This window comes from Oncorhynchus keta, unplaced genomic scaffold (assembly GCF_023373465.1).
Source record: "Oncorhynchus keta strain PuntledgeMale-10-30-2019 unplaced genomic scaffold, Oket_V2 Un_contig_24352_pilon_pilon, whole genome shotgun sequence".
NCBI classification, from domain to species: Eukaryota; Metazoa; Chordata; class Actinopteri; order Salmoniformes; family Salmonidae; genus Oncorhynchus; species Oncorhynchus keta.
The window spans coordinates 3,620-27,500 of NW_026283855.1; the positions used below are offsets into that span (position 1 = coordinate 3,620).

The 23,881-nt window shown below is 46.3% G+C and overlaps 1 protein-coding gene and 1 long non-coding RNA gene across 3 annotated transcripts in view; one reads left to right on the top strand and one right to left on the bottom strand.

Moving 5' to 3' along the window:
• Nucleotides 1–11,902: 11,902 nt before the first annotated feature.
• The window catches only part of LOC127922030 (semaphorin-3aa-like), a 79,648-nt gene continuing 67,669 nt past the window's right edge, over nucleotides 11,903–23,881 (bottom strand). The window contains 8 exon segments of the mRNA XM_052505608.1: nucleotides 11,903–15,316; nucleotides 15,575–15,720; nucleotides 15,833–15,900; nucleotides 19,373–19,572; nucleotides 19,803–19,894; nucleotides 21,311–21,498; nucleotides 21,500–21,528; nucleotides 22,782–22,926. Of these exon segments, the coding sequence (XP_052361568.1) occupies nucleotides 14,489–15,316; nucleotides 15,575–15,720; nucleotides 15,833–15,900; nucleotides 19,373–19,572; nucleotides 19,803–19,894; nucleotides 21,311–21,498; nucleotides 21,500–21,528; nucleotides 22,782–22,926 (1,696 nt within the window). The 3' untranslated portion in view covers nucleotides 11,903–14,488.
• On the top strand, nucleotides 20,004–20,945 carry LOC127922031 (uncharacterized). Of its 2 annotated transcripts, none has more exons than XR_008110242.1 (3): nucleotides 20,004–20,108; nucleotides 20,397–20,540; nucleotides 20,613–20,945. It is a non-coding gene; the product is annotated as an uncharacterized LOC127922031 (long non-coding RNA). The 2 variants fall into 2 exon arrangements; XR_008110243.1 differs by having other exon boundaries at nucleotides 20,397–20,468.

Sequence of the window (23,881 nt, forward strand, 5' to 3'; positions counted from 1 at the left end):
TACACACACAGACACAGACGCAGACACACACATACAAACAAAGAAGGCAAAAACACACACCTACGTACAGGTCTACATACTGTATATTAATTCAAAAACATTATAAACATTGCGGTAAACATTCAAGGTGAAAGACACCCTGAACACATTCAAAACAACATGGGTTTGACTGCAGCAATTAGAGGATTCTTTGAGTGCAGTAATCTCGCCAGGGCAAAACCAAACCATACAAACTCCAACGCAACTCAAGTCTCTGACACAACTATCTCAAATGAACTCCCCAAGCAGTTGTTCTGTCGCCTGGTCCCAGATCTGTTTGTGCTATCTTGCTATATCATTGTCACTCATTGTCACACCAACAGGCATGTCCTTCCACTTAAAGGTCAACTTTGGGCACCAAAAACAGTCCAAGTCTGCCTCTTTCTCAATTTTCAAACCAAAAATGGGGTGTGCCTTTGGTGGTTCATAGATGTGTCATTCTGGTGATTTGTGCCGTGACCGACGTAGCTAGTTCCTTAGCTAAGCTAGCCACTATAGCTAGCCTCCTCAGTATGTGTTGACGTCATTTCACAGGATTTATTTTTTTTGGACGGAAGCTGTAGACATTGGTAGGAAATGGCACTTCTGTAGCCAAATATCTTTGTAATTTTGTTTTGTTTTTAAGCATTAAATGGCCTGCTATGATGGTTCATTGATCGGTTATACCGCTTAAAGTCATTTCCCCCCCCACCCCCAAAGTCGACCTTTATAGCTGGAATCCACATTAGGTTAAGCAGCACCACTGTTTACCCCAACACATTTGTTTTTGTTTATGAAACAGGAGAGGAGCATCATGGTAAAAAAAAAGTGCAATAAATACTCTGCTGTTCTGTCGCGCAATAATATGCAACGATTTCTGAGGGGAGAAAAACACTGTTCGTTGTTGGAAGTCATTTCTTTCTATTTGTAACACCACAAACGGATGTGGTAGTTTCACCATTACTGATTCCAGATTTAAAGAGACACTGATTGGAACGTGTGTTTGTGTTGCTCATTAGAAAAACACCTTTTCAGTCTTGGAGGTGTGTTTCCTGACCGATTCAGCGTTTGGTTGATGATGTTTGTCCCCCATAAGACACTTTAGACATGGAAGCCTAGTTCACTTCCTCACAACCCCCAGAATAAATCTAAGACAACTCAAGAAATCTGTAATTCATTTTCATGTTTTTGCAGAGGATGTTTTAGTTGCGCAATTTTACATCTGACTAAGGTGTTTGGTGCAGTATTTCTGAAGTAACAAAATGTTGTCTTACGGAAACAAAGTCGTAACTGCTGGGCAGGTCTGGACAGTTTCACTGTCACCGCAGCTGTTCACCCCATGTTAGTCGGCAAATGGACATTGTCAAATCAAAACCTTCATTTTAGGCGAGAAGGACTTTATGATCAAAATGTAGTCAATTTGAACAATAAAATAACCGTTTCTGACTCATATCAATAACACATAGGCTGTTGTCAAAGGGATTTGTTGCTTTTTAACTCTCTTTAACACTGGACACTATACATCTGTATTCCAATGGCCATAGAGGAGCTATTGATTCTAACCCATAGCAATCAATAGCCTCACAATCAAACCCCAGTGGGGAAGATGTGATGAGGTCCAACCTGCGTGTGTGTGTTGGCATGAGGGGGTCGTTATGTGTGTGTGTTGTCATGAGGGGGTCGTTATGTGTGTGTGTGTTTTATGTGGATGAATTGTATGTGTGAATTTCATTTTGACTGACAAGTGTGTGTGTTTACGAGGTCGAAGGGTGAACCTTGAGGGCTTGTGTGTACAATAGGATCCAACAGACATGAATACAACATTCCCAGAGCTCCTCTCACACTTCTGCTGGGAATAGCTATGGAAACAGGGAAGAGAGGAAGAGAGGAAAATGGGAGGTGTAAAGGATATAACTGACCACTGTTAGAAATGTAAAACCATCTCTGCTTTTAGACCTGTACATAAGACTAAGTGGTGTTGAAGTCGTCACAGTGCTGGGGCTGCTCACTATATGTTAATGAGGTCTTCCAAGGGCTCGGTCTAGACTCAAAATGGCCGCAGTGACTCCTCTGTTTCTGGGGTTTCTGCAACCCTTCAAGAGTCAAGCGTTGCCATGGCATCTGTGAACCCCAGCCGCCTGAGGGTCATAACTATGGGGTGAGTGAGGGTTGGAAATCCCACATCAAACAATCAAGGTGCTCTGTGTGTGTGTGGCTGAATGTCCTGTGTGTACTCAAGAGCAGCCTCGAGGTATCAATGTTTTACACTGTGCTTAACATTAACCTTATGCTAAGTTGTGGTCAACTGGGGTATAAAGAGAAATAGAGTTCAGCTTGGTACAGCTGTTGAGAGGAAGAGATGAGGAAGAGATGGTTAGAGAAAGCATGGGAGAGAGGGAATGAAATAAATAGAAAGACAGGGAATAAATAAGAGAGATATTTAAGGAGTAGGTCTGTGTGAGCGCTGTCTTGTCACGGACCTGAATCTCCTCTCCTGCTGACAGAGTTGATTTCCCAGAATCCCTGGAGCCCACTCTGGGCTGTGGAACAAGTGTGAGTCAGAGCTTCTGAAGAGGCCGATCTGGGAGTCGTGAGGAGACTGGGAGACACACACACATGAAGACGAACACACATAGAGAATATCACAGATGTCACATACACACATATATACAATTATTTATTTTTTTAAATTGGGGGGGTCTCTCAACTTATTGTTAAAAGTAAGAATAGTAGAATACACCAGATTCTAAATGTGTCGTGCTGCAGTGTTTCTCTTGTTATGTCACTCCATTAGCCATGTCAGCTGGCCTGGTAGATAGTCTAGCCAGCTATCTAAACTTGTAGTAATCATGACCTGACCTCCAGGGGGACCCATTGATTGTGTTAGTCATTCTCACTCAGCTCTTATATTAACACGACATAAGTCATTACAAAATGTGTAGAATTGCAGAAAACTAGCTTTAAAACTGCTACATTTTCTCTACGCTCCATGGCAGTGTTTTCTCTAAGCCCCATGGCAGTGTTTTCTCTACACCCCATGGCAGTGTTTTCTCTATGCCCCATGGCAGTGTTTTCTCTACACCCCATGGCAGTGTTTTCTCCCGCCCCATGGCAGTGTTTTCTCTATGGCTCATGGCAGTGTTTTCTCTACTCCCCATGGCAGTGTTTTCTCTCGCCCCATGGCAGTGTTTTCTCTATGGCCCATGGCAGTGTTTTCTCTACGCCCCATGTCAGTGTTTTCTCTACGCCCATGGCAGTGTTTTCTCTACGCCCCATGGCAGTGTTTTCTTTACGCCCCATGACAGTGTTTTTCTCTACTCCCCACTGCAGTGTTTTCTCTACTCCCCATGGCAGTGTTCTCTTTACACCCCATGGCAGTGTTTTCTCTACGGCCCATGGCAGTGTTTCTCTCTACCCCATGGCAGTGTTTTCTCTGAGGCCCACGGCAATGTTTTCTCTACTCCCCATGGCAGTGTTCTCTCTACACCCCCACGGCAGTGTTTTCTCTACCATGGCAGTGTTTCTCTAGGGCCCATGGCAGTGTTTTCTCTCTACCCCATGGCAGTGTTTTCTCTACTCCCCATGGCAGTGTTTTCTCTATGGCCCATGACAGTGTTTTCTCTCGCCCCATGGCAGTGTTTTCTCTCCACCCCATGGCAGTGTTTCTCTACGCCCCATGGCAGTGTTTTCTCTGGCCCATGGCAGTGTTTTCTCTCCAACCCATGGCAGTGTTCTCTCTACACCCCACGGCAGTGGTTTCTCTACGCCCATGGCAGTGTTTTCTCTATGCCCGACGGCAGTGTTTTCTCTACTCCCCATGGCAGTGTTTTCTCTATGGCCCATGGCAGTCTTTCTCTACTCCCCACGGCAGTGTTTCTCTACTCCCCATGGCAGTGTTCTCTCTACACCCCACAACAGTGTTTTTTCTACGCCCCATGGCAGTGTTTCTCTATGCCCCATGACAGTGTTTTCTCTCGGCCCATGGCAGTGTTTTCTCTCTACCCCATGGCAGTGTTTTCTCTATGGCACATGACAGTGTTTACTCAAGCCCCACGACGATCTTCTCTCCACCCCATGGCAGTGTTTTCTCTGAGGCCCACGGCAATGTTTTCTCTACTCCCCATGGCAGTGTTCTCTCTACACCCCACGGCAGTGTTTTCTCTACACGCCATGGCAGTGTTTTTCTCTAGGGCCCATGGCAGTGTTTTCTCTCTACCCCATGGCAGTGTTTCTCTACTCCCCATGGCAGTGTTTTCTCTATGGCCCATGACAGTGTTTTCTCTACGCCCCATGGCAGTGTTTTCTCTCCACCCCATGGCAGTGTTTTCTCTACGCCCCATGGCAGTGTTTTCTCTACGGCCCATGGCAGTGTTTTCTCTCCAACCCATGGCAGTGTTCTCTCTACACCCCCGGCAGTGGATTTCTCTACGCCCCATGGCAGTGTTTTCTCTATGCCCGACGGCAGTGTTTTCTCTACTCCCCCCATGGCAGTGTTTTCTCTATGGCCCATGGCAGTACTTTCTCTACTCCCCGCGGCAGTGTTTCTCTACTCCCCATGGCAGTGTTCTCTCTACACCCCACGACAGTGTTTAATCTCGCCCCATGGCAGTGTTTTCTCTATGCCCCATGACAGTGTTTTCTCTACGGCCCATGACAGTGTTTTCTCTCTACCCCATGGCAGTGTTTTCTCTATGGCACATGACAGTGTTTACTCTACGCCCCACGGCAGTGTTTCTCTCCACCCATGGCAGTGTTTTCTCGCCCCATGGCAGTGTTTTCTCAGTGTTTTCTCTACCCGATGGCAGTGTTTTCTTACCCCCATGGCAGTGTTTTCTCTACACCCCATGGCAGTGTTTTCTCTACGGCCCATGGCAGTGTTTTCTCTACGCCCCATGGCAGTGTTTTCTCTACTCCACATGGCAGTGTTTTCTCTACGCCCCATGGCAGTGTTTTCTCTCCTCCCCATGGCAGTGTTTTCTCTACGCCCCATGGCAGTGTTTTCTCTATGCCCCATGGCAGTGTTTTCTCTACGGCCCATGACAGTGTTTTCTCTCTACCCCATGGCAGTGTTCTCTCTATAGCACATGACAGTGTTTACTCTACGCCCCACGGCAGTGTTTCTCTACACCCCATGGCAGTGTTTTCTCTACGCCCGATGGCAGTGTTTTCTCTCCGCCCCATGGCAGTGTTTTCTCTACGGCCCATGGCAGTGTTTTCTCTCTGCGGCCCATGGCAGTGTTTTCTCTACCCCATGGCAGTGTTTTCTCTACCTCCGCCCCATGGCAGTGTTTTCTCTGCCCCATGGCAGTGTTTTCTCTCGCCCCATGGCAGTGTTTTCTCTCCACCCCATGGCAGTGTTTTCTCTACGGCCCATGGCAGTGTTTTCTCTACGCCCCATGGCAGTGTTTTTCTCTACACCCCATGGCAGTGTTTTCTCCGCCCCATGGCAGTGTTTTCTCTACGCCCCCATGGCAGTGTTTTCTCTACGCCCCATGGCAGTGGCCCATGGCAGTGTTTTCTCTACTCCCCATGGCAGTGTTCTTTCTACAGCCCATGGCAGTGTTTTCTCTGAGGCCCATGGCAGTGTTTTCTCTACTCCCCATGGCAGTGTTCTCTCTACACCCCACGGCAGTGTTTTCTCTACACCCCATGGCAGTGTTTTCTCTACACCCCATGGCAGTGTTTTTTCTCTCTACCCCATGGCAGTGTTTTCTCTACTCCCCATGGCAGTGTTTTCTCTATGGCCCATGACAGTGTTTTCTCTACGCCCCATGGCAGTGTTTTCTCTCCGCCCCATGGCAGTGTTTTCTCTACGCCCCATGGCAGTGTTTTCTCTATGGCCCATGACAGTGTTTTCTCTACACCCCATGGCAGTGTTTTCTCTCCGCCCCATGGCAGTGTTTTCTCTATGGCTCATGGCAGTGTTTTCTCTACACCCCATGGCAGTGTTTTCTCTACGCCCCATGGCAGTGTTTTCTCTACGGCCCATGGCAGTGTTTTCTCTCGCCCCATGGCAGTGTTTTCTTACGCCCCATGGCAGTGTTTTCTCTACGCCCCATGGCAGTGTTTTTCTACGCCCCATGACAGTGTTTTCTCTCTCCCCACGGCAAGTGTTTTTCTACTCCCCCATGGCAGTGTTCTCTTTACACCCCATGGCAGTGTTTTCTCTACTCCCCATGGCAGTGTTCTCTCTACACCCATGGCAGTGTTTTTTCTACACCCCATGGCAGTGTTTTCCCACTCCCCATGGCAGTGTTTTCTCTACCCCATGACAGTGTTTTCTTTCCCCCATGGCAGTGTTTCTCTCCACCCCATGGCAGTGTTTTCTCTACTCGCCCATGGCAGTGTTTTCTCTATGGCCCATGGCAGTGTTTCTCTACACCCCATGGCAGTGTTTTCTCTATGGCCCATGACAGTGTTTTCTCTACGCCCCATGGCAGTGTTTTTCTCTCCGACCCCATGGCAGTGTTTTCTCTAGCGCCCCATGGCAGTGTTTTCTCTGGCCCATGGCAGTGTTTTCTCTCCACCCCATGGCAGTGTTTCTCTACACCCCATGGCAGTGTTTTCTCTACGCCCCATGGCAGTGTTTTCTCTACTGCCCCACGGCAGTGTTTCTCTACTCCCCATGGCAGTGTTTTCTCTATGGCCCATGGCAGTGTTTCTCTACTGCCCCAGTGTTTTCTCTTTACCCCATGGCAGTGTTTTCTCTACTCCCCATGGCAGTGTTCTCTCTACCCATGACAGTGTTTCTCTACCCCATGGCAGTGTTTTCTCTACTCCCCATGACAGTGTTTCTCTACTGACCCCATGGCAGTGTTTTCTCTCTACCCCATGGCAGTGTTTTCTCTATGGCACATGACAGTGTTTTACCCTCCCCATGGCAGTGTTTTCTCTCCATGGCCCATGACAGTGTTTTCTCTACGCCCCATGGCAGTGTTTTCTCTCCGACCCCATGGCAGTGTTTTCTCTACGGCCCATGGCAGTGTTTTCTCTCGGCCCATGGCAGTGTTTTCTCTACACCCCCATGGCAGTGTTCTCTCTACACCCCACGGCAGTGTTTCTCTCCGCCCATGGCAGTGTTTTTTCTACGCCCCATGGCAGTGTTTCTCTACTCCCCATGGCAGTGTTTTCTCTATGGCCCATGGCCCCTACTGGCAGTGTTTTCTCTACTCCCCATGGCAGTGTTCTCTCTCTACACCCCACGACAGTGTTTAATCTACGCCCCATGGCAGTGTTTTCTCTACGCCCCATGACAGTGTTTTCTCTACGGCCCATGGCAGTGTTTTCTCTCTGCCCCATGGCAGTGTTTTCTCTATGGTCCATGGCAGTGTTTTCTCTCCATGTTTTCTCTCCACCCCATGATAGTGTTTTCTCTACGCCCCATGGCAGTGTTTTCTCTCCGCCCATGGCAGTGTTTTCTCTACGCCCCATGGCAGTGTTTTCTCTACGGCCCATGGAAGTGTTTTCTCTCCACCCCATGGCAGTGTTTTCTCTACCCCCATGGCAGTGTTTTCTCTCCGCCCCATGGCAGTGTTTTCTCTACGCCCCATGGCAGTGTTTTCTCTACTCCCCATGGCAGTGTTTTCTCTACGGCCCATGGCAGTGTTTTCTCTACTCCCCATGGCAGTGTTCTTTCTACAGCCCCATGGCAGTGTTTTCTCTACTCACCCATGGCAGTGTTTTTCTACAGCCCCATGGCAGTGTTTTCTCTACTCCCCATGATAGTGTTTTTCTACAGCCCATGGCAGTGTTTTCTCTACGCCCCATGGCAGTGTTTTCTCTACTCCCCATGGCAGTGTTCTCTCTACACCCCACGGCAGTGTTTTCTCTATGCCCCATGGCAATGTGTTCTCTACGCCCCATGGCAGTGTTTTCTCTCCGCCCCATGGCAGTGTTTTCTGTACACCCCATGGCAGTGTTTTCTCTACGCCCCATGGCAGTGTTTTATCTACTCCCCCATGGCAGTGTTTTTCTACAGCCCATGGCAGTGTTCTCTACTCCCCCATGGCAGTGTTCTTTCTACAGCCCATGGCAGTGTTCTCTCTACACCCTATGGCAGTGTTTTATCTACAGCCCATGGCAGTGTTTTCTCTACAGCCCATGGCAGTGTTTTCTCTACTGCCCCATGGCAGTGTTTTCTCTACTCCCCATGGCAGTGTTTTCTACTCCCCATGGCAGTGTTTTCTCTACACCCCCATGGCAGTGTTTCTCTACGCCCCATGGCAGTGTTTTCTCTACAGCCCATGGCAGTGTTTTCTCTACAGCCCATGGCAGTGTTTTCTCTACTCCCCATGGCAGTGTTCTTTCTACAGCCCATGGCAGTGTTTTCTCTCTACTCCCCATGTTTATCTACAGCAGTGTTTTCTCTACTCCCCATGGCAGTGTTTTCTCTACTCCCCATGGCAGTGTTTTCTCTACTCCCCATGGCAGTGTTTTCTCTACTCCCCATGGCAGTGTTTTCTCTACAGCCCATGGCAGTGTTTCTCTACAGCCCATGGCAGTGTTTTCTCTACTCCCCATGGCAGTGTTCTTTCTACTCCCCATGGCAGTGTTTTCTCTACAGCCCATGGCAGTGTTTTCTCTACAGCCCATGGCAGTGTTTTCTCTACAGCCCATGGCAGTGTTTTTCTCTCCCCATGGCAGTGTTTTCTCTACAGCCCATGGCAGTGTTTTCTCTACAGGCCATGGCAGTGTTTCTCTACTCCCCATGGCAGTGTTCTTTCTACAGCCCATGACAGTGTTTTCTCTACAGCCCATGGCAGTGTTTTCTCTACAGCCCATGGCAGTGTTTTCTCTACAGCCCATGGCAGTGTTTTCTCTACACCCCAGCAGGAGACCACATACCTTCTATAGCCCTTATATCCATTGTCCCATTCTGTCTCTTATAAAGAAGTGATGTTGAACTTCCATAGGTCATTTTTACAGTACGGGGATCTGTGTGCCATCTAGTGGCAATCCCATGACAACAACGGTGACTTGCATTTCAATACAGTCTACAATAGGCCAACCTACACACAACCACAAAGAAACAAACCAGTGGTTTAGCAAACATATGGTGTCTTCCTATTCATTCATCTGACTAAGACCCAGTACAAACATATTCTTCCATATAAGAGCTATGAGTGGAACCTCGAGCAGTGGAGGCTGCTGAAGGGGGAACGGCTCATAATAACGTCTGGAACGAAGCGAATGGAATGACATCAACCACATGGCAACCGTGTGTTTGATGTATTTGATACCATTCCACTGATTCTGCTCCAGCCATTACCACAAGCCTGTCCTCCCCAATTAAAATGCCATCAACCTCCTGTCATCAAGAGAGCTTGTTTTCCATGGTAAAACCAGATTTCAATCCATCTCGAAATCCGAGCTTGTTGTGAGACACATCGGTGTTGCATTCCTACCTACCAGCTGTTTAGCCTTGTCTATGCTGCAATACAGACCTGTCATTGACACAACAGAACAGAATGCCTCAGTTCAAAGCTACATGAATATGCATAGATGTAGCTTAATTATGCTTGTTGTAATGGCCACGTTCCAGGTTGATGTTTTTGCAGTCGTGCTGCACGTTTCCGAGGATTGCTGTGTCATTAACTGGTTGTATGTATCAAGCGTCTCAGAGTTGCTGACATAGGATCAGATTTTGTGTTTTAGATTATAATGAATATGATTATATGGACAGGGGAGACCTGACTCTAGATCAGAACTCATACTCTGAGACACTTGATACATACAACCTCTGATGATTAGCCCGCGACACAACTGCAAAAAGGTTAAGTGAACCGCCTGGAAGCTACTCCAGACTATTGAGATGCACCCAACGAGAGCAGTCACTGCAATGTCAATGACATAATAAACCCTGTGTTTAAACAGCCCTTTTAAAGGGGTACAAATATACTGTAGTGTGTTGTTTTATCATTGGTAAGTCACCTATCACACCATTCCAAAGGTGTGTGCGTGCACGTGCACATGCACACACTCACCACAGCAGGTTGGTGGCACCTTAATTGGGGCGGATGAGCTCGTGGTAATGGCCGGAGCGGAATGAGTGGAATGATATCAAACACATGGTTTCTATGTGGTTGATGCCATTGCATGAGCGTCGTTCCAGACATTATTATGAGCTGTCCCCTCCTCAGCAGCCTCCACTGTCACACACACACACACACACACACACATACACATTCTCGGGGCAGTACCCATGGTAACGAACCCTGTGAATTCACAACACGTTTGTGACTCTTGGGGCCTGGGAACATAGATTGTGCTATTCTCATCAGTTAAGCTGATGAGCTCGGGGCGGCAGGGTAGCCTAGTGGTTAGAGCGTTGGTCTAGTAACCGGAAGGTTGCATGTTCAAACCCCCGAGCTGACAAGGTACAAAATCTGTTGTTCTGCCCTTGAACAGGCAGTTAACCCACTGTTCCTAGGCTGTCATTGAAAATAAGAATTTGTTCTTAACTGACTTGCCTGGTTAAATAAAGGTCAAATAAAATAAAAAAGCTGAAGTTTCTACATGCACACTCTCTCTGGATGGCTGCAGTGTGTGTGTGTGTGTGTGTGTGTGTCAGAGGGTTCAGGGAGTTTGTGCCCATGCAGAGAGTGGTAGAGAACCTTTTAAGGTACCTGCAGGGATTCCGTGGTAGAGCACCATTTTAGGTAACACGCTGTGCCACTGTAGGCTCAATTAGAGTGGAGATGACAACCTCACGAAGGCCTTTAGTGACACTGTGTTAACTGTTAACCATCTGTCTCTACACACCAGTGGAATCTTCAAAGCTACAGACATAGAGTGACACACAGTGCAAGACGTTGTGGCTGATGAACATAAACAGCTGATGGTCCTTGCATTCCAGTCACATTATTGATATACAGGGAACTTAGACTACTAACTAAAGTGTCCGAACAGGGGTGTCAAACTCATTCCATTGAGTTTAGTGCCTGTTTTATTTTTGTTAAGACCCAGACAACCAGGTGGGAGGAGTTCCTTACTGATTAGTGACCTTAATTCATCAGTCAAGTCCAAGGGAGGAGTTAAAACCCGCTGACACTCAGCCCTCCGTGGAATGAGTTGGACATGTGAACTAGAATGACAGCGAAAATGTAATCCCCTGAAAAGCTAGGTAGAAATGGTCCATTGGAACAGAGAATAGTGACCTCTTGTGGCTAATCCAAAACATGAACCTCCAGTTTAATTATTCATGGCAAGGGGGTGTTTTCATCAACAAGGAATGACTCTTTTTTGACACATCATTTCTGCCTTTAGTCAATGAAATCTCTCTATGAGAGCCGTGGTCAACCCACTGAAGGATGTGGCCAGAGAGCTTGTGATTCTACTTCAGTATTTACTGTACTCAGCACTGAGAGCCCACTATGGTTGCGTTTACACAGGCAGCCCAATTCTGATCTAGTGCCACTAATTGGTCTTTTAATCAATCAGATTGGCTCTTTAGCCAATAATATCTGCCTCTGTAAACACAGCCATTGTGATTTAGGCTGCCTCTGTAAACACAGCCATTGTGATTCAGCACGTACCTTGGAACTGAGTCACATCTTCCTCCACGGTCTGGGTTCATATGTCCTCTGGTGAAGGAGTAGGCTTCACTGTCTGTTGGAAAGTCTTTTTAAAACCTTTTTAAAGAAGATATAATACTGTGTAATTCACCATAATGTAAAAATACGTTTTTCATCAGCTCAACCTTTTATCTGTGTGTTTGAGTGTGCAAACTGACTGCTCCCAGTCCCACCTGTGACTAAATGGGATAAAATGGCACCATTTGAAATGACTGTACAACACAAACAAAATACATTTTGTCAGCTCAGATTCACATGCATCAGACTGTACCATATATAACTGGACTGAAGTTACACAACAACAACAAGGCTAGGTTTTACAGGAAATGTTTAATTAGACAACTGAACGCATGCCAGGAAGAACCATGTTACAGCAGAGGTATCTGTTCTCTCCTCGTCCACCCTACACACCGTGAGAGACCGGAAACATACCACAAAGCACCAGGAAACCTTGCTATCTGCTGTCCATTATTGCAGTGACACATCAGTCTTGTTGTATACTGAGGGGGAAACACATTGTTGTATGAAAAGTTGAAGGTCTTAATACAAGTTTTGGGGTTGGAGTAACATCACTGGGGTGTATTCATTAGCAGACACCACAGCAAAACGTTTAGCTACAGAAAACGATTTGCGACAAAAATGTGCGTTTGTTATTGGACAAGTTCAGGTTAGTCCCTCCCCGTTTAGGCCTGTTTGCTTCTGTTTGGTTCCTAGTGAATACACCCCTGGTACATGTTGGCATCTTTGTTTTGGCAAAAAGGAAGAATATTCACATCTCTCTTGCACATGTTGCCCACAGGACCTTTACCTCTCACAGGAAACATCTAGAGACAATAGAAAAGATGCACTTAAGTAGCATTCACATGCAGCTTTAACTCAGCGTCCTCAGACTAGGTTTAGATTTCAACCTTTTCCTTACTAATTCTTACATAGGAATTCACAGCTAATGTTTATCAGGTTTTGGGTAGTATTATCTTACATAAAATGAGTATTTGGGATGAACGAATAGGTGGATGGGATTCCAAACTCCAACGAAAACACCTCCTGGGTAGAAAAATGAGCCATTTAGGAAACGACCAGAAGAGACAGAAACGTAGAAGAGGGTTTGAGAAACTTGTGCTTATCATCCTGAAGGCTCTCAGTCTGGATACTGTAAAACACACAACAACCCCCTGCTCCCACCTTCATCCCGTGGTTCACTTCCGAAACACGCCCCCCCCGGAAAAAAAGGGAGTCCTTGACAGAGGAAGTCCGTCCTCATTGGTCCGTTTGTGTTTCTCAACGTGCCACAGTTTTTTTTCTTGATTATTGATGAGCCAAAATACCAGAATATCAAAAATAAATGCAACCCTTTCACAAAACAATGAGAAATAAATAATCAGTGGTGTTCTGGTTGTATATATTTACATACATAAAGAGTCGTTTTGTTGTTGTATGTATATGTACAGAATCAATAGGCAGTCTGTTTTCCAGACTGAGCACGAACATATAACTGGAATTATAAATTCACACGCAACTCCAGGAGAAAGCAAAGAAAGAAAAATAACTTAAAGGGGCAGGTCACAAAATTCTACTACATAATTGTTTACCCCTACAGGGATGCAGTGGTTTGTAGGGAGAGAGAGAAGTAAATATCAAATAAAAACAGAAAATAGATTTTTCTTTCATAGGACTCCTTTAACATAAAAAAAACCTTACATAGCGAGTAACTGGCGAGAAATAGCTTATTCAAATCATGAACATTGATTGACTACGACATGCACAATGCTTTTCAAGCCTTGGGAGGAAGAGAAGCTTGATTTTGCTGCACAGATCACAGGTTAATGTGGATTTTGTGGTTTTATATTGAATAATTCTGTTATTGAACTATAAACAATATGCAGGGCACCGTTATGGATTGTTAATCAGCTAACTGTGCCCCGTTTAATCTGTTTGACCTATAAGACAGTCAAGCTCTATGTACAAGCCCAAAGTGCTCATTCATGAGAGTCATTGTGAATCGAATCAGTTGAATAAAGTTGAGCCGACAAACTGTATTGTGGGAAATGCAGTTCACTCTCTGAAAATGACTGTGCTTCTTTTGATGTATTTCGGTTCTAGTTTGCAATCGACTGGACAAATGATTCTTTATCCTTATAGTTCTTCCATTCTCTATATAGTGGACCTCCTCTTCCTTCTGCGCATGTCAACAAGGCCAGTAGCTGCAGTAACGGACATCCCTACTGAACTTAAATGTCTTAACCCCTTCTGAAATGTCTTCTGAAATGTCCTGTAGGGGCCATTGTCCAAACTTGTCCAGAGGTCTGAATATGTATCATCCTCACTGAAAATGAATGTTTTTTTAACCCCATCCCAGTCCTATACGGAAGTAGCGTCTGTACAGAAGGGCTATGTGTCCGCCAGATAACTCGGTCCCACTTGCAACACGGACCGGGACTACACAGTTCCTCAAATTGTACCCCCTGGGCCACTATATCCGCATGGTTAGCATGTACAGTACGCATACGATTCCAGTTTAGCCTCAGTCTTCAATGTCCTGTTAGTCGCCAGTCTTCTCCAAGTCTTCACAGGGTATTTGCAGTGTGTGTGTGTGTGTGTGTGTGTGTGTGTGTGTGTGTGTGTGTGTGTGTGTGTGTGTGTGTGTGTGTGTGTGTGTGTGTGTGTGTGTGTGTGTGTGTGTGTGTGTGTGTGTGTGTGTGTGTGTGTGTGTGCTTTATGTGTATGTTTTAGAGCATTCCATTTGGACGGTATATTTCTGTCTACGTATTATGTGTGAATGAGCATATGACCATGAGTATTGCATTATGTGGGATCCTACATTATATCTTTATGGGATAGCAAGTCTATATTTTAATGTACAATATGTGTGTAAGTGTGTGTGTTGCTGTGTGTGTGTCTCAGACACTCCGCGGGGGTCTCTGTTGCTCATGGGTTCTCCTGTTTCGCCCCTTCTTATTCTCCTGCATCCGCCTCCACTTGGCCGTGTGCTGGGGTCCACCTCTGGCCCCACCACCAGGCACCTGGGTTCCCCCCAGGGCGCCTTGGCCCTTCTGGGGGCTCTGGGTGTTGGGTGTGGCCTGAGAGTTCTGGGCATTCTGGTTGTTGTTTTTAGGGGCCTGTGCCTGGGTTAGCGTACCCGCATGGTTTTGCACCTTCTGGGGGTTCGTGCTCCGGGGGCTCCCTTCTTTGTTCTGCTGCTGCTGCACCGTAGGATGCCCGCTCTGCTGCTTCTGGGCATTGGGTGCACCTGCGCCAAGAGGACTACTTTTAGGCTTTAGGCCTGAGCTTGGAGCTCCGCCGTCAGGCCTAGCCAGACTTTGGTCATTGGTGGTGATGGTGGGGGTTTTCAGACGCCGCTGCTTGCGCTCCTTCCGCCACACACGCTCGCAGAACTCCTCCACGCTGTTCAGGTCAGGGTGGTCGAGGAGGGAGAGGAAATCCCTGTACCACAGCTTGTGTTTTGTTGAGTGCCCTGCACCAGCAGGCCCACCTGCACCACCAGACCCACTACCTGCGCCACCAGACCCTCCAGCTCCACCCTGAGGCCCACCAGGCAGCAGCTCACCCAGCCTCTGTGTGGGGATGACCTGGAGGGAGAGGCGGAGGAGGGGCTGGATGAAGCCGTGCTCCACAGCGTGGCAGGTGTAGACGCCTGAGTCGGCCTGGGTGAGGATGCGGATGAGCAGGCCCTGCTCCGTGCGGATCATCCTGTCCTCCAACTTGATCTGGAGAGAGAGATGGAGAGGGAAATGAGGGGAGGGGAGGAAAGGGAGGGGGAATAGAAAGGGTGGGGTGGATTCAATATCCACTCAATATGGTTACATTTGAGTGCATGGCAATTGATTATTAACAAACTGAAGCAATTTCAGGTAATCATTTGTGAAGGTTTAGTGTGATTGCAAAGTTATTGAAAATGATTGGGACGTTATTGAGAATGATGGTGAATAGGACACATCTTGCATGCAGAGTGTGTGTGTACCCACCTCATGTTTGCGGTCCTCGTTGGGTCTTTGGAGCTGCCAGTAGATGAGGGCTCTCTGGGACTTGGGACTACACTCCAGGAACATGCTGCTGTTCTCCACTCCGTACACACTCCTGTCCTCCACATGACCCAGCCCGTCCACGTCATCTACACAGACACAAGGATAGGGTTAACAGAGAAACACCACAGTGGGGTTTTGTGTGTGTGTGTGTGTGAGATGAAAGCGTAAAATAAAAATCTAAAAATCTAAATCTTGTACCATGATGCTGCAGGTCGGAGCACTGGGAGAGGGGATCTCCATTCCTGATGTCCTGGCGTCTCGTTCTCCTATGAAACAACCAAAGAAACATACACATGTTAGATTGTGTTCCCAGTGAGTTAATAAACGTCCCTTACACACAACATATCAACCTGTAGGTGTCGGTCAGGCCCCTCACTGCTCTGTTTCCTCAGACTTATTTCTCTTCTCCCCAGTTCCATCGGGAAGGAGCCAGTGATTGAGGGCTCTATGTACTGTGACGTTTCTACCAGTAGAGGGCGATCTTAACCAGTGGCACAGCTGACACATTTGTGCAGTACAACTGAAGAACAGAGCAGAACTGTTTATTTCACCATCAGTCCTCTGTTAAGTCTGATGCTATTGAGTGGGTGGATAAATAAAAGAGAGAAAATCACAGGCACATTTAAAAACATGTCAACCTTTTGCTTCTATTAAAGGAATGATTCATTGTGATTCATCGTTCAGGGACATGTCATTACTAAACATGAAACACAGATAGCCTGGGCCTTGAAAATCCTGAGTATGTCCTCCACGACTTGAAAGACCCTTTAGTCGATACAGTGTGTGTGTGTGTGTGTGTGTGTGTGTGTGTGTGTGTGTGTGTGTGTGTGTGTGTGTGTGTGTGTGTGTGTGTGTGTGTGTGTGTGTGTGTGTGTGTGTGTGTGTGTGTGTGTGTGTGTTTTAGAGCATTCCATCTGGACGGTATATTTCTGTCTACATTTTATGTGTGAATGAGCATATGACCATGAGTATTGCATTATGTGGGATCCTGCAACATGCTTCCCTGTGCTCCCTGTGTTCCCTGGTTCATTACCACTAAGATCATAGGCTCTTACGTATCGTAAAAATCTGAAGGGAGAGAGGGGAGCACAGCCAAAGGTGGAGGTCTCTAGGTCTCGTGTCAGGGTTTCTATAACCATACAGGACATATATATATATATATATATACACACACACACACACACACACACATATAAACAACATGTACACACACCCATTTACACACACACACACATAAATAAATACACTTACACATGCATACATCCCCTCTGACGCACACACCCTGCTCCTACCCAACACCCAGACACACACACACTCCACCACTCTTCCTACATTTCCTCCCAAGCATTCCTGCCTTTGGCTGTCTGAACATGTGCAGGGCAGTCCGAGTGCCTGCTGAGCCGAGCCCGGGCGTCTGGTTCTCATTTAGCTGGAGAATAAAATATTTGTACTGGAGTGCCCCAGCAGCCCTGACCAAGGGTGTACCACCACCCCTCTTATCGCCCTCCTTCTGAGGCTGCTATTCAATTCTCTCATACTTCCCTAGTGTAGATGTTGATCTTAGGTCAGTTTTGTGTTTTCGGACCTGATGGTTAGGGTTAGGTTTGAGGGAGGGTACGCTGATCCTAGATCTGTATTTAATAGAGAGTTGTGCTGGACGGAGGTGGAGGGCTGGTAGTGGTCAGGCTAATCCTGCTGGATGGAGGAGAAGGTCATTTATGGGTGTGTTTGTTCATAGCTCTCGGCTGGTGGGGTGAAGAAGTCACACGGCTCCTGGTGGCCTATTATTTGGTGTGTGTGTGGCTATGTGGCTGTTTTATAACTCTTGGCTATAGGGTGAAGTGGTTCTAACACTGATACTGGCCAGGACTGTGTGTGTGCGGGGAAGCATGGTTTTACCACCCCTGAGCTGTGGAATGCACAACAATCACACAAATTGAACGTGTGTACCAGTGTATTTGTGTACGTGTACAAAGGCAAGAAAAGTAGGTGAACCCTTTGGAATTACCCGGATCATCAAATTTGATCTGATCTTCATCACAACAATAGACAAACACAGTGTGCTTAAACTAATAACACACAAATTGTTGTATTTTTTGGACTATATTGAAAACATCATAAAAAGTATGTGAACCCCCTAGGCTAATGACTTCTCCAAAAGCTCATTTGAGTCAGGAGTCAGCTAACCTGGAGTCCAATCAATGAGACCAGATTGGAGATGTTGGTTAGAGCTGCGCTGCCATATAAAAAACACACAGAACATTTGAGTTTGCTATTCACAAGAAGCATCGCCTGATGTGAACCATGCCTCAAACAAAAGAGGACCTAAGATTAAGAATTGTTGACTTGCATAAAGCTGGAAACGGTATTTCTCTAAAAGCCTTAATGTTCATCAGTCCACAGTAAGACACATTGTCTATAAATGGAGAAAGTTCAGCACTGTTGATACTCTCCCTTGGAATGGCCCTCCTGCAAAGATGACTGCAAGAGCACAGCGCAGAATGCTCAATGAGGTTAAGAAGAATCCTAGAGTGTCAGCTAAAGACTTATAGAAATCTCTGGAACATGTTAACATCTCTTTTGACGAGTGTACAATACATACAACACTAAACAAGACTAGGTGTTCATGGGAGGACACCACGGATGAAGCCACTACAGTTGAGTTGTTTGGAAGGAACACACAACACTATTTGTGGAGAAAAAAAGGCACAGCACACCAACATCAAAACCTCATCCCAACTGTAAAGTATGGTGGAGGGAGCATCATGGTTTGGGGCTGCTTAACTGCCTCAGGGCCTGGACAGCTTGCTATCATCAATGGAAAAATGAATTCCCAAGTTCATCAAGACATTTTGCAGGACAATGTTAGGCTATCTGTCTGCCAATTGAAGTTCAACAGAAGTTGGGTGACGCAACAGGACAACGGCCCAAAACACAGAAGTAAGTCAAAAACAGAATGGCCTTAACAGAAGAAAATACACCTTCTGGAGTGGCCCAGTCTGAGTCCTGACCTCAACCCGATTGAGATGCTGTGGCATGACCTTGAAAGCGGTTCCCACCAGACATCCCAAGAATATTGCTGAACTGAAACAGTTCTGTAAAGAGGAATGGTCCAAAATGTCTCCTGTTGTGCAGGTCTGATCCGCAACTGAGTTTGGTTGAGGTTGTTGCTGCCAAAGGAGGGCCATAGTTCACATATTCTTTTCACCTTGCACTGTGAATGTTTACACCATGTGTTCAATAAAGACATGAAAACATATAATTGTTTGTGTGTTATTAGTTAAAACAGACTGTGTTTGTCATTTGTTGTGACCTAGATGAAGTACAGATCAAATTGTATGACCAATTCATGCAGAAATCCAGGTATTTCCAAAGGGTTCACATACTTTTTCTTGCCACTGTATGTGATATGTGGGCATTGTGTGTGGATTCTGTGTATATATGTGTATGCATAGGAACTTTTCTGTCTGTTTGTCTTTCTGTGTGTGTGTGTGTGTGTGTGTGTGTGTGTGTGTGTGTGTGTGTGTGTGTGTGTGTGTGTGTGTGTGTGTGTGTGTGTGTGTGTGTGTGTGTGTGTGTGTGTGTGTGTGTGTGTGTGTGTGTGTGTGTGTGTGTGTGTATTCATACTTTATGTTTACAAACCAGCATCCTACTACTTCAGACCCTCATTCTGCTTTTCTGCATTCATACTTGCCTGTGTGTGCATCTACGAGAATGTCTGTGTGTGTGTGTTCTTACCGCTTGGCGGTAGGGAAGTAACGGGAGCACTCTGTTCCATCCCAGGCACAGTAGGGGTCACGGGCCAGACAGCACTCAGCGCAAGCCTTCCCGTACACCTCACAGCGGTGCAAAGGCATCTGGGAAACGCCTAGTGCCGAGCCCAGGTACAGCTGTTGCTGTTTGGTGGAAAGCTCCATTGCTGTGATGGGGGTGGGCTCCTGCAGAAAGACACAGTTAGAGAAGATATAGCACTCTGATTCATTTAGACACCCCTCATAACTCCCTATGGAATTTCCCCACTCCTCCCTTTAATTTCAGAGCTAGACATTGATCATGTACCCTTCACTTCCCAACAAAATAACTGGTGTTCTATTACACTCCCTTGAATATTTTCCATGTAAATGCAATCAATTATAGCCATAACCAGTTTCCCAGTGTGTGACTGTACCCTGAACACGGTCATCTCCTCCAGGACCACCTCTTCCAGGTCATGCCAGCTCTCTCTTGGGATGGTAACCACCTTCAGGACCGTGCCCAGGTCTACAACAGGAAACATACATCAGTATTCAGTTATCTATCTGACTCTAACCACCTACAGGACCGTGCCCAGGTCTACAACAGGAAACATACATCAGTATTCAGTTATCTCTCTGACTCTAACCACCTTCAGGACCGTGCCCAGGTCTACAACAGGAAACATACATCAGTATTCAGTTATCTATCTGACTCTAACCACCTTCAGGACTGTGCCCAGGTCTACAACAGGAAACATACATCAGTATTCAGTTATCTATCTGACTCTAACCACCTACAGGACCGTGCCCAGGTATACAACAGGAAACATACATCAGTATTCAGTTATCTATCTGACTCTAACCACCTTCAGGACCGTGCCCAGGTCTACAACAGGAAACATACATCAGTATTCAGTTATCTATCTGACTCTAACCACCTACAGGACCGTGCCCAGGTCTACAACAGGAAACATACATCAGTATTCAGTTATCTATCTGACTCTAACCACCTTCAGGACCGTGCCCAGGTCTACAACAGGAAACATACATCAGTATTCAGTTATCTCTCTGACTCTAACCACCTTCAGGACCGTGCCCAGGTCTACAACAGGAAACATACATCAGTATTCAGTTATCTATCTGACTCTAACCACCTTCAGGACCGTGCCCAGGTCTACAACAGGAAACATACATCAGTATTCAGTTATCTATCTGACTCTAACCACCTTCAGGACTGTGCCCAGGTCTACAACAGGAAACATACATCAGTATTCAGTTATCTCTCTGACTCTAACCACCTACAGGACCGTGCCCAGGTCTACAACAGGAAACATACATCAGTATTCAGTTATCTCTCTGACTCTAACCACCTACAGGACCGTGCCCAGGTCTACAACAGGAAACATACATCAGTATTCAGTTATCTCTCTGACTCTAACCACCTACAGGACCGTGCCCAGGTCTACAACAGGAAACATACATCAGTATTCAGTTATCTCTCTGACTCTAACCACCTACAGGACCGTGCCCAGGTCTACAACAGGAAACATACATCAGTATTCAGTTATCTCTCTGACTCTAACCACCTACAGGACCGTGCCCAGGTCTACAACAGGAAACATACATCAGTATTCAGTTATCTCTCTGACTCTAACCACCTACAGGACCGTGCCCAGGTATACAACAGCACATTCAATTCACTACAATATAACTGTTCAGTCACTCAAGGTCAAAAGAAGGAGGCAACGAATCCTTGCAGGATTTCCTTTTTATTGAAGTTGATGTCAAGGTGAGCTTCGCTCAAGGGGACATTTACTTGGCTTGGCAAATCATAAATTCCCTAAAAAAAAACATGGACTTTTTTTCACATAGCATTCAACCAGTTGGATTGCTATTTAAAGAAAAGAATAATGTAAAAATAAATGAATTATATCTCACTGACCTGTTCCAATGAACATGACGTCGTACTGTCCATCCTCGGCCTCCACCTTGTCCACCACTAGCTGGGAGAACTGGTAGTCCACATCAGTCCTCACCACGATGGGACGACCCCCGATGGGGTGCACAGGGTTAAACATGGCCGGGTGGCCCCGCGCAAAGGTGATCACATCATCAGGGAGGTCCTTGGTTATCGAAGCCCCCAAACGTTTTACTGGGGCACTATGAAGAACAGGAGGCTATAGGTCAGGTTTAGTTACATCTATGTGTCTGGAACTGAGGTCATAGCTGGGGCACTATGAAGAACAGAGGCTATAGGTCAGGTTTAATACATCTATGTGTCTGGAACTGAGGTCATAGCTGGGGCACTATGAAGAACAAGAGGCTATAGGTCAGGTTTAATACATCTATGTGTCTGGAACTGAGGTCATAGCTGGGGCATCTAAATGAAAAACAACAGGCTATAGCATTCAAGGTTTATTACATCTATGTGTCTGGAACTGAGGTCATAGCTGGGCACTATGAAGAACAAGAGGCTATAGGTCAGGTTTAATACATCTATGTGTCTGGAACTGAGGTCATAGCTGGGGCACTATGAAGAACAACAGGCTATAGGTCAGGTTTAATACATCTATGTGTCTGGAACTGAGGTCATAGCTGGGGCACTATGAAGAACAAGAGGCTAGGTCAGGTTTAATACATCTATGTGTCTGGAACTGAGGTCATAGCTGGGGCACTATGAAGAACAAGAGGCTATAGGTCAGGTTTAATACATCTATGTGTCTGGAACTGAGGTCATAGCTGGGGCACTATGAAGAACAAGAGGCTATAGGTCAGGTTTAATACATCTATGTGTCTGGAACTGAGGTCATAGCTGGGGCACTATGAAGAACAAGAGGCTATAGGTCAGGTTTAATACATCTATGTGTCTGGAACTGAGGTCATAGCTGGGGCACTATGAAGAACAAGAGGCTATAGGTCAGGTTTAATACATCTATGTGTCTGGAACTGAGGTCATAGCTGGGGCACTATGAAGAACAGGAGGTTCTAGAGTTAACAAGTCACATTTAATACATCTATGTGTCTGGAACTGAGGTCATAGCTGGGACACTATGAAGAACAGGAGGTTCTAGAGTTAACAAGTCACATTTAATACATCTATGTGTCTGGAACTGAGGTCATATGTATTTCATGTTGAGCCGTGTTATAATAAGTAGGGAATATGGTTATTCAAGTTATTGTGATGAATACTAATGTTATGTTTTCCTTTCATAAGTCTCCTATTACCTTGCTATAACTATTGATATTCATGACTTCTATAAAAGTTGACATGTGTGCCATCAGTCACTTGCTACTTCCATACGTAAACATAGGTATCAGTTGTGAATTACTTGTATTTGTCTATTAGCTTCTAAGTAGCAGCTATGAGGTGCTATAACTTGTCATAACCCCCATATGACCCCCCTGTGACTCACCGTGCCAGGGCGGGGGTAGGGCACCCTCCCCTGGAAGGGTACCCACTGGTAGGTGGGCCCATCTCGGTGGGCATAGGGACCCAGGAAGACCCTCCGGATGTCTGCCATGTTGTACATACACACTGCTGAGCCTTTGAATATGTTACTGTAGAGGGGGAGTAGGGAGGGAGGGAGAGAGGATGAGAAGAGAGGGAGAGGGAAAGAGGGAGAGAGGGAGAGAGGGAGAGGGAGAGAGGGAGAGAGGATGAGAAGAGAGGTAGAGGGAAAGAGGGAGAGAGGGAGAGAGGGAGAGAGGATGAGAAGAGAGGTAGAGGGAAAGAGGGAGAGAGGGGAGAGAGGGAGAGAGGGAGAGAGGATGAGAAGAGAGGTAGAGGGAAAGAGGGGAGAGGGAGAGAGGATGAGAGAGAGGAGAGGGAAAGAGGGAGGATGAGAGGGAGAGAGGGTAGAGGGGAGAGAGGAGAGAGGGAGAGAGGGAGAGAGGATGAGAAGAGAGGTAGAGGGAAAGAGGGAGAGAGGGAGAGGGAGAGAGGATGAGAAGAGAGGTAGAGGGAAAGAGGGAAAGAGGGAGAGGGAGAGAGGATGAGAAGAGAGGTAGAGGGAAAGAGGGAGAGAGGGAGAGGGAGAGAAAGAGGAGGGGGAGGAGACTGTGAGACCCATAACCATCACAACATAAGACAATAACAATATCCAGGTCTGATATTATAGCTGTAGAAGAGGACAGAATCAAAGCTCACCCTGACATACAACAGACAGACCAAGAAGAATGTTGTCATAATTGAATGGAGAGGATGTCGGTTAGAAACATGGCTGTGATAGAATCCAGCTTCCAGAGAATGGACAGGAATTTAGGCCGGTTACCAACGAGCGAGATCGTAATTCACCCCTAATGGAACACAGTTGGAGGGAATGATGGGAATGCTGTGTTGCAGTATTCCACCACTGTAGGTTTTCCAATGGACAATTCCATCATTTGTTCCAAGTGCTAAAGTGTATCTGTGTGAATCGTAGGGCTGGACAGAATCATTTACAAGAAATGAATCAAGACCATACAAATTCCTCTAGAATGAATTTAAACAAATCCATGTACTGCCATAAAATAC